The sequence below is a fragment of the Arachis hypogaea genome, chromosome 3 (genome assembly GCF_003086295.3).
Source record: "Arachis hypogaea cultivar Tifrunner chromosome 3, arahy.Tifrunner.gnm2.J5K5, whole genome shotgun sequence".
NCBI classification, from domain to species: Eukaryota; Viridiplantae; Streptophyta; class Magnoliopsida; order Fabales; family Fabaceae; genus Arachis; species Arachis hypogaea.
Window position 1 is genome coordinate 35,149,413 of NC_092038.1, and position 11,140 is coordinate 35,160,552.

General features: G+C 37.9%; 2 protein-coding genes across 2 annotated transcripts; one reads left to right on the forward strand and one right to left on the reverse strand.

Moving 5' to 3' along the window:
- The first annotated feature begins 1,311 nt into the window (after window positions 1-1,311).
- LOC112790257 (FRIGIDA-like protein 4a) lies at window positions 1,312-4,275 on the forward strand. The gene is made up of 3 exons (XM_025832571.3): window positions 1,312-2,706; window positions 3,114-3,289; window positions 3,390-4,275. Exons 1-3 carry the CDS (start codon window positions 1,863-1,865, stop codon window positions 3,966-3,968), a joined length of 1,599 nt encoding a protein of 532 aa, XP_025688356.1. The 5' UTR covers window positions 1,312-1,862; the 3' UTR covers window positions 3,969-4,275.
- Window positions 4,276-5,309: 1,034 nt separating this feature from the next.
- Window positions 5,310-5,962, reverse strand: LOC140183413 (uncharacterized). Its single transcript, XM_072231827.1, has 3 exons — window positions 5,929-5,962; window positions 5,669-5,776; window positions 5,310-5,515 (listed from the first exon to the last, which is right to left on the reverse strand). Exons 1-3 carry the CDS (start codon window positions 5,960-5,962, stop codon window positions 5,310-5,312), a joined length of 348 nt encoding a protein of 115 aa, XP_072087928.1.
- Window positions 5,963-11,140: the final 5,178 nt, after the last annotated feature.

Here is an 11,140-nt window from a genome sequence, read left to right on the forward strand (position 1 = left end):
AAATGCAATCTCTTTGTCATATACTTTATATTCAAAAGAAATAGATGAGAAATCAACTCTAAAGTATAATTATATTTTTGATAATTTAACTATATCAATAGTCCTTATCAATTAGAAACTCCTATTTAGGTTGTCTGTTGTATTTCATATAATGTCAAATTTGTAGTAACATATAATCCATCACGTGAAAAATAAGATATATAATCAATTTCTGTATGCGTTCAAATTTTTAAGGTATTACTCAATATGGATTATGTTTAAGACATATTTTCATATACCATAACATAATATAAATCATACTCATATAATATAAGCCTCATTTAAAATATATTCACGATGATACATCTCTTTCTGAATATCATTGCACATATGTAAGTCTTGTGATCCCCAAACATAGAACGTCTTCCAAAACATATGGTCCATGGTTAAACATTTACTACGAATATTAAATAACTTTCTAAACTGTAGTTAATAATTATCAACATCAGATGTCTGAGACTTTTGTTTTCTCTCTCCCTTTCGGGTGAACATATTCTGAGACTTTTGTTTTTTCTCTCCCTTTCGGGTGAACCTATTGGTTGAAAGCTGGCATTCTTCATCAATCTGATTGGCAACAATCGAACCACACTTTAAATTGTCGGCAATTCTTTTAGCTGGTGTTTTGTATTAAAGGCTATCAACACAGTCTTCCACATAATCCTACACAAAGACATGTATGAGAGTTCACTTAGAATATTTTCATAACCTAAATCACATATATCAACATGATATTAAAAATACTTGCATGTACTTACCACATTAAGCTAGCGATCATTATCACTTTTAAGATTAATAACATATTCAGACATTTTCTATGCAATTTGACTTTATTTGGAGAATTCAGAAAGAATAGCTCCATCTTTGTACAATGAAATAGTGTTCAACAATTATCTAAGATTCTTTTATAAGTGTGTACAAATAGTACTCCATCCGAAAAATGAACAAAAAAATAATCACAATTCATATCAATTATATTGATATTGTGTAATTGATATTGTTCTATGAAAACCAAATCCATGCTAAGGACTTTAATAATCAATTGGGTGAAAACTTGCACCATTCATCAAACTCTTTTAACATTGGAATAGCAGGACAAGGATCATAAGATTTTTCACCAGGATCCTCCTTTTTCATATCCATGTAACAACGATCCTCATGATTTGGAGTATCTTTTTTGATATCGTCTATATTCATCTTTTCTCCTTTCGGATTGAGGTAAGGTGTCGTCAATAGGGAGTCCTTATAAGAGATCTTTGCCGAGTTCTCAACAACATGTTGGTCTTGCACTACGATGTTCATACAATCGTTGGGTTGATTGAGGTCGACATCCTTCCGTCTTGACTCTTTTTGTGCTTCATTTCTTTAAATCTTCTTCTTGGGTGGAATCGTAGCAGAGCTTTCTTTCATCTTTTCAAAATTTATATCTGAAAAAAAAAACTCTAATAATAACTAATCATCGTATTATATAAAAAGTTAATTTCAATTAAAAAAACCACAATTGACCCGCATTTCATGTCATTCTATGCCAAAAAAGTCACGCTCCAAGTGTTTCCTTCTCCTGCTTCCAACACATTTCAGCATGTGAGAAGAAAATAGTAAAATACCCTTTCTCCCAGTAGCATAACCCTTAGATTAGATTTTAGCATTGGGCGTATGGGATGAGTTTCTGCTCTTTTTCGGAGTTGAGAGTTCAGACCAACTAAGAAAAAAAAAATCCCTTCCATTATTCATTTCCTAATTTGTTTTCAAACAAACATTGGCGGTGAGTGGTTTTTTTGAGGGTTTCCGTTGTCGTTATGCACATCTGAAATCAGGTTCCAACAATGGCGGAAACAAGCTCAGCAAGGGTACAGAAATTCTTCGAGGACCTGGAATCCCACAAGGCTATACTCACCACCTGCACCAACCTCTTCGCCGCCCTCTCACACCGCTTCACCTCCCTCGACACCTCCCTCCACCAAAAATCCCAATCCCTCGATTCCAAGCTCCAATCTCTCCAATCCCGCTCCCACCAAACCCTCGAAGAACTACGCCACCGTGACTCCTCCATCCCCGAGCGCGAGTCCGCCGCCGCTGCCCTAATCCGTGACCAGACCGACGCCGCCCTCTCCGACCTCCGCAAGCCCCTCCCCGCCAACCCCGACCTCTCCACCACCCTCAAATGCCTCTCTCGCAAGATGGACTCCTCCGCCCTCCTCCGCTTCATCGTCTCCAAGCGCAAGGAATCCGCATCCCTCAGGGCGGAGATATCCGCCTCCATATCCGAGGCCGTGGACCCCCCAAGGCTGGTCCTCGACGCCGTCGAAGAATTCCTGAATTGCAAGCTGGCTAAGTCTGGCGTCACCGATAAGAGATGGGCCTGCGGGATCCTGATTCAGGCTCTGTTTCCGGAATCTGGTGCCGGAGCAAAGCGTCCGGAGTTTTCTCGGCGGATTGTGGAGAGGGCGGTGCGGCTGGTGGAGCTGTGGAAGAGGCAGATGGACGAGGAATCGGAGAATGGAACTGTTGGTGCTGCGGAGGTGGTGATGTTTCTGCAGATGGTGGTGTGTTTTGGACTGAGGTCTATGTTCGATGATGACTATTTGAGGAAGTTCGTTATGGAGTTTGCGTCCAGAAGGGACATGGCTAAGCTTGCTGCCATGTTGGAATTCGGTGATAAGATGATAGGTTCGTGTGCTGTTCTTTCTCTAGTTGTGTCTTAGCATTTTGTTTGAGGATTGTTTATTTATTTGTACTTGCTAATGATACATTGTTGCTGCAGTTAGAGTGTGACTGATTTATTTATTTGGTAAGTGTATATACTTCTCATATAATGTTGGATTTGCATGTTATATAGTGGGTTGATGGAATGGAACTTGTAACATGATGACATTGATCATAATTAGATGTGACTATACAGGTCTTTATTATTATTATTATTATTTACTAACACGATATTTGTTATACTTTTAACCCTATAAGTAATGGAGATAGCAGAGTTTGATTAGATTTGTGAATTTTGATTAGTATATTGAAAACATTTCACAAAAGCATGCATGTTTTGGAGGACTGATGAAAGAAAGAATTATATGCAGATATAATAGATGAACTAGTAAAAAATGGCAAAGAGGTAGAAGCTGTTTATTTTGCTTCAGAATCTGGTTTGACTGAAAGGTTTCCTCCAGTCGACCTGCTCAAGTCCTGTCTTCGGAACTACAAGAAGAATGCTGCTATAACGTCGAAGAAGGGAAATAACAATCAGGCTGCTACGGTCTGGATCTTTACCTATTGAATTCTGTTCTATAGGCTGTTTTAAAGTTCTCCTCTGATTATGCCTTCAGCAACTTTCTTAAGCCTATCTCACTTTTCAGGATGATTCAACCACTTTGGAGTTGAATACAATTAAGGCCATAATCAAATGCGTAGAAGATCACAAGCTGGAATCAGAATTCAACCTCGATAATTTGAGGAAGCGGGTTACACAGTTGGAGAAAACAAAGGCTGAAAGGAAGAAGAGTGCAACAGCTGGTAAACCTAAGAAGCGCAGCATCCGTGCTGGAGGAGCGGGTTCTTCCCGTCCATCCAAATCAGCCAAATTCCATCCGCATCCATCCTCGTCTTCCAGTCGCAGGAACCTGGCACCTTCTCTGCAGCCTAGTCCCAATGCCAGATTTTCAAGCGCATTCAACTATCCCAGTCAGACTGTATATGATGCCTCAGCTACTGCTAATCCTTATGCTGCAACCTATGGAGCTGCCCACACTCAAAGCCCTGCTGGGATGACCCAACAGCATTACTCACTCCCTGTTGACAATTTGGGTCCACCCGGCTACCGATCCAGCACTGCTTATGTAGGACAGTCTAGCTACGGCATGTATGATTATGGAAATGCCACTCTATCCACTTATCAACCTCCATACACAGTGGATCAATCTAGCTACAGGGGATGAGTTTTCGTTGCTTCCTCCTGCTCTTGAATCTTGTCGTCAGTTCCTTAGAAAATGGAGAAAAAAGCAGCTGCCTTTTTTCGCCTCTTAATTTTTCCGTTTCCTTTTGGGAATTTAGGTTGTAATTGGTAATCACAGAGCAATTAAGTCAAGGTAGGTTCCTCACCATTCCTTTATCTTTTCCTACTATTTTTATACTATCTACTGGTCCTTGCCGTTTTGAATGCATGGCGGAAGTAGCTTCTGAAAACATGAGTAAAAAGGTTACTTGTGCTTTTAATCTTTAATCACAATGGCATGCCTTTTCATCTGTGATCTTTACAGCATATAGTAGTGCTAGTGCATTTATTCTTTTGGGTACAACTTACAAGGGTTGAAGGATACAGCAAAGCTCACCCTTTGAAAAAGAACAAAAGCCGAGTGCCATAGTTCTGTCAATAGACCCGCTGGTGAACCGGTAAGACCTAGCTTTGGGGTTTTGATAAGAATGAAAAGGGTTTAACAGATTTTGTTGGTATGTCAACTAATATGTTTGTTGAGCTTTTAGCCTAGCTCTACGTACCGCATGCTCATGGCTTGGGATCTTAAAACATTTATAATATCTTACCGCACTTCTGAGTTGTAAATAAAAAGATATGGATGTGGTCTCTGAAAAGGGTGTTCCTAGTTTCTACCTCATCAATGTTACAATATTGTTTATTCAATCGGGAAGGGGTTTGTTAAGGATTGGATAACTAGGTTGCAACATAGAGCGTACCTTGCGGGAAGAGAAATCTTCTGTTTACTATCCTGTCTATGATGGCTGCTACTCACTCTTTTGGTGAGTGTGGGGTTTTCCTCCTTTTTGGAATGGAGTTCTTGTCTGTAGTGTTACCTTTTTAGATGTATCCAAAAGAAGATTACGTGAGAAGTTAGCGGTAGACTAATAAAAAGATTAGGTGAATTGATTTCAATGACCTGACTTTGAATTGTAGAGAAGTACTAATATTATAAAAACATCAAATAACTCTCATACTGTTTGATTCAAAACAGAATCGCGAGTTTCGTGTGAGAGTCAGATGTACTATAGTCCTTGTTAGATGGTGCATGATTGAGGAAAAGAATTTTGTTATTGTATCATCTTGTGTATTATATGTGGAGTGTCATATATAGAGTGCTCTGCAACTGCACATATGTGTGGCTGCAATTAACCACTAACTAATAACTAATTCACTAATTAATCTTAATATACAATTGAGCTAACTTTGAGCTTAACATCCCCCTTCAAATTGGAGCATACGAATTGGAAGTTAGAATTGGAGCATACGAATTGTAAGTTTTTAACTTGGCCATAAGAAAACAAAACTAGGGTGCAGGGAGGGTCTTGGTGAGAATATCTGTTTTCACAATTCCTGCTTCCACCTTTTCTTTGATGAAGTGGCAGTCAATTTCAACATGCTTCGATCTCTCGTGCAAGGCTGGGATTTTAGCCATGTGAATGGCGGAGATATTGTCACAGAACAACATAGCTAAAACGGCTTCAATGTTCATGAATCCGAGGAGGGCAATGACTGAGACAATTTCGCACACAACATTCGCAAGAGTTCAATATTCTGTTTCAGTAGAGCTTTTAGAGACTACATCTTGCTTCTTACTTTTTCACGAAATCAGTGAATCGCCAAAGAAAGTGCAGTACCCTATAGTAGAGCGCTGTGTGTTTATACAATTGTCCCAATCTACATCTGTATAGACCGAAATGTTGAATTTAGAGTTAGAGGAGAAGAGAATGCCTTGACCTGGTGCCCCTTCTAAGTAGCGGAGGACATGGTAGGCTGCATTGAGATGAGGAATGCATGGATCAGACATGAATTGTGCAAGCTTAATTACAGCAAAGGTGATGTTTGGCCTCGAAATCCTCAAATACATCAACCGACCGATCAGTCTTCGATAGCCAGAAACAATGAAACATCAGACACAGGATCACCTTCGGTTGCCCGAAGCTTCAGGTTTGCTTCCATTGGTATGGGAGTTGGTTTGCACTTCAAGAAACTAGTGCCCTCCCAGAGAGTGTGTGTGTGTATTTTCGCTGGGGGAGTGAAATTCATTTCTTTGAACGTGCCAACTCTAAACCCAAGAAAAATTTTGTATCATCTAAGGTCTTCCGTTTGAAGATTGACTGAAGTTGTTGCTTGTCTTTGGTTACTAATTGATGAGCGAAAATTAAAACTCACAGATATCGGCAAGTGTACCGGATCGTTCAAGTAATACCACGGTGAGTGGATATCGTTCCCACAAGAATTAAAGGATTGAGTAAGAAAATATCAGATTAAATGCCTAATTCCATTAGTAAAACCTGATTTTAAAGGGGGCAAGATTGTGTCTTGCTAGGAGATTAAGAACCTTGAGTGCTTGCTACGGATAGAGAGCTTCAATGTTGATTTTGAGAGAAGACAGTGATGGTGAGAGTCAAGGGCTTCGGGGATGATGCATGAGTATCTTATACCATTTTTCTAGTTATTTTTATATTGTTTTTAGTTAGATTTTAATTACTTTTACTTGATTTTAGTGCAAAAATCACATTTGGATGCTACTTTGAGTTTTTCTTGTGTTTTCATGGTTTTAGGTAAAATTTGGAGCAGTTTGGAGAATCCTAAAGTAAGAGAGAAAAATGCTAGTAGCACCCTCCTTGGGCGCTGAACGCCCACCTGGCGTTCAACACCAGTAGGGGGCACAAACCAAGACGCAAGCTTCCCTTCTTGGGCATTCAACACCCAAATTGGCGCTGAATGCCAGCATGCAGCCTGAATCACACTCAATTGGGCCTCCAAGTGGACTTAGCACTTATTAGGTTTATCTTATTTTACCTCTGTAATCTTTATTTTAAAATAATATCTTTTAAATTTAGCATTTATTATTAGGTTAGTAATTAAAGGAAAAGATCAATTAAGTTTAGGATCTTCTTCTTTCCGCACTTTTCAGAACCCTGTTTTTCCTGTAATATATGAGCAACTAAACCTCCTGGTTAAGGTTAGGAGCTCTGTTTATTTCTATGGATTAAGATTATTACTCTTCTATTTTAATATATGTTTGATTCAATTCTAAGGTGTGTTTTCGTTCTTAATCTAATGAAACTGGGTGGAACGGAAGTATGACCTTTTTTCTACATGGGTTCTTGTGATACTCGGGAGAGTTCGCTTGAACCACAGTTTGAGAATACACCTCCTAGACGGTTAATCCACAACCTGTTAGGGACAAGCAACATCTGTTCAACCGGGATTTGGGGTGATTAGAGCCTTTGTGGTATAAACTAGCTTTTTAAACTTCACCCTCCAATCCGAATTGAATGACCACGGGAGTGGCGTTTGATGAGGATCGGAGGAGATTAAATCACTAAGGGATTATGATTTAATCACTTACAGTTTGCCATAGAATGAATCATTCATAGTTAAAATAGTTAGTTAGAAGTTTTAATTCGAAAAGATAAACATCTTTGAGACCTTAACTGTTTTCTCATCACTATTTTACACCAAACCTTTTATTGCTTTTCTTATTTATCTATTAATGCGTTCTCAACAACCCCTTTTACTATTTGCCTGACTAAGTCCAACAGGATAACTATTGCTTGCTCAGTCTAACAATTCTCGTGGGATCGATCCTCACTCACCTAAGGTATTATTTGAATGACCCGGTGCACTTGTTAGTTAAGTTGAGTTCTAATTTCGTGCATTAGGATATGCTTATGCTTTTAGAGAAATCAAACTTTGTTTAATTATCTTGAAGTTGCAAAGATCTTTCACAACAAATCTTTAGTAACTGATTTTCAATTTTTTAGCTCCTCAATTTTTCAAGTATTAATTAGTCATCAATTAATTAATCAAGAGATTAAACACAAAAACTTATTTTAGATTCAAATATGGTTTAAGTAGTCCTTAAGTCGAATTATATGTCACGTATTCAAACTAGTCATGTCTAGTTAAGTCTTAGAAGAAAACACCATTTTTAAAAGTTGTTCTAATCCGAATTATACGTCATTTATTCAAAATTAGAGTGATTGAAACTTATGCATGTCTAGCATACTAATTGAACCACTATTCCTAGTTAAATTCAAAGAGTCATGTGAAAGAGTTTTCAAGTTTTAATTCAAATATCAAATTTTTCAATTATAATAAAAAAATTCAAAAGAGATTAGCATACCTCTCGATACTACTAATCCGAATGAAGAATGAATAACTCAATCATGAAATAGATCATGGCAAAACTTGAAAATAAAATTAACGTAGATTAGTAACCCATAGAAAATATAAACAGAGCTCCTAACCCTTTTACAAAGGATTAGTTACCCATGAAAAAGTGAAAGAAAAACAAGAAGAGATTACGGAGGAGCTGGATAGGATTTGGATTAGAAGATCCTCCTCCTGGATATCCCCTCTTGTGAACAAGGTTCACTTATTTATATGCTGAATTCTAGAATTCAAATTCAAACTAAACTAATATTATCTTTTAGAGAGAAAGATAAGAACTATCTTAATCTTATCTTTTGGGAAAAAAAGATAATATAACTAACTACTTACCTCAAATTCAAATCAAAATAATAATTCAAATATAATCTAAAAACAAATCCTAACAACCAAATCTTTTATGTTTCTAGAAATAATTAATAACTAATCTTCTAGAGTTTTCAATTGATTAAGGCTTCTAATAATATGGATAATTAATCTTGGGCCTTAATTGTCACTTCTTAAAAGTTGTAATTATGTTTAATTCGGTCTTGTATTAGAGAAAATTGGGAAACAAGCCCAAAATTCACCTACTAGAATATCAATCTGTTGGGCGTGGAGTAGGAGCCACCGAGTGTGCTAAAGGAGTATAGAAGCTGCCGGGTGTGGATCAAGGCCGCTGGGCGTGGGAGTCTTCCACTAGGCACAAGGGCCATCCGTCGGGCGTGCTGCTTTGTGCACTAGCGTGCTTCATTTCTTTTTTTTCGAGCACGCTTTTTGCTTCTTTAAGTCACGCTTTACTGTTTTTGAGTTTTTCTTTGATTCTTGCTAGTTTTTAAGCCAAAATTTTCTGAAAACATAAAAACACTATTCCAAATCTAAATATTTGATTATTTATTAAATTATATTAGAAAACATAAGAAATTTAATTGAAACCTAAGAAAATGAATAAGAAAAAGGCCTTAAAAATTGCTTAAAATGACGTGTCATGACCAACTCATGTTGAGGGTCAACAATGATAATATCATCAACATAGACAATGAGAAATGTGGTAGCATCACCTTCTCCCAAGGAGAAAATTGAGTAGTCCTGTTTGCATTACTTGAATCCACGTTGAGTGAGAGTTGTGAAAAATTTTGTAAACCACTAATGCGAAATTTTGGCGAAGCCCATAGAGAGATTTAATGAATTTGCAAACCAACCTCTACTGTCTCTGAGGGTGACCGAGAGGAAGATCCATGTAAACCTCTTTATTTAACTCGCCATCGAGGAAGGCGTTGCTAATGTCAAGTTGAGGCAAAGGCCATTGTTTTACAGCAGCTATGGTGAGTAGAATGCGAATAGTAGTGATTTTGGCAACATGACTAAAGGTGTCATTGAAGCCAATCCTTGATTGTTGAGTGAAACCCTTGGCCACGAGGCATGCTTTGTAGCATTCAAGTGTCGCATTAGCCCTCAATTTCACTTTATAAACCCATTTATATCCAATGGGTATGTTTATCTTTGGGTAGAGGTACTAGCTCCCATATTTTATTTGTCTCAAGTGCCTTTAGTTCCTCATTCATGGCCTTGCGCTATTCCTCATGTTTAATAGCTTGATGATAGAACTGTGGTTCTGGGACAGCAGTTGCTTGAGTGATGCTGTGATGATAATTGAGGTTAAGTTTGTGGTTACTAATATGGTGAGAGATGGAGTATGGAGATGTGGTGGTGCAAATGTAATCAATGAGATAATAAGGAGGGTGAAGATGCCTAAAGGATCTTTAAAGGGGTTGAGGTGTAAGCACAAGGTGCAGATCGGATGTAATGGTGGTCTGAGTAGTCTAGGGTTGATTCTTTGGAGAAGTAATGGTAAATCGAAAGCTGGTTGGAGAAGGACTGTGTCTTGGAAAAGGTCAGTTTGAGTATGAAGGTGTGGAGAGTTCTTGAAGGGTAGTATCTACACATGGAATATGACATCTCATGAGATAAAGAATTATTTGGTTTTGAAGTTGTATAGCTTGTAACCTTTATAACCCACTGGATTTCCAATAAATACTGAAGGTTCAGCTCTGGGGCAGAATTTTGTCTTTGAAGGTGACGTATTTGCAACATATGCTAAGCATCCAAAGATCGAAGGGCATCATATTTTGGTGCTTTGCTGAAAAAGAGTTCATGTAATGACTTGAGCTTTAAGAGAGGGCTAGGCATTTGGTTGATTAAGAAAGCTGCAGTGAGGACACACTCACCCCAGAAGGAGATTGGCACATGAGACTAAAAGTACAACGCCCTTGCAACATTTAATAGATACTGGTGTTTTCGCTTAACAATAGCATTCTGCTGAGGTCTATAAGGGCAAGAAAATTGATGCAGTGTTCCTTTGCATTGTAGAAACTCTATCACGGCTAATTCTCTAGCATTATCTGATCCGAGACATTTGATTTTGGCACTAAAATGATTTTGATCAAGTTTTAAAATTTTTTAATGCAATTTGAAGCTTCAGATTTTGAGGTTAACAAGTGAATCCAACAAAAACGAGTTGCATCATTAACTAGAGACGAGAAATAGTGTTTGCCATTATAAGTTGGGATGTGAGATGGTCCCCAAACATCATAGTGTACAAGGTGAAATAAATTGTTGTGAGATTGAAAAGGTAACTTTCTAAATTTAACAATGGGACATGCTTAACAGTGATCACAATTAGAATTATTTGAGAAGTGTGAGCTAAATGTTGTAAAATTTTGGAAAAAACATGACCTAAACGACTGTGCCATACAGTTGGAGCGCACAAATTTATTTGGTTAGAGAGGGAAACAGACTTGGAGACATTTGATTGAAGGTTTGGTAATAAGATATTGGATGGGAGTTCTGCTCTTAAGATATAGAGTCTTTGATGCAATTCAGTCTTCCCAATCCTCTTCGATGAGTTGTTGCCGTAAATTGTGAAGAAGTTAGACCCAATGGTAATGGTGATTCTTTGATGCAATTCCACCTTCCCAA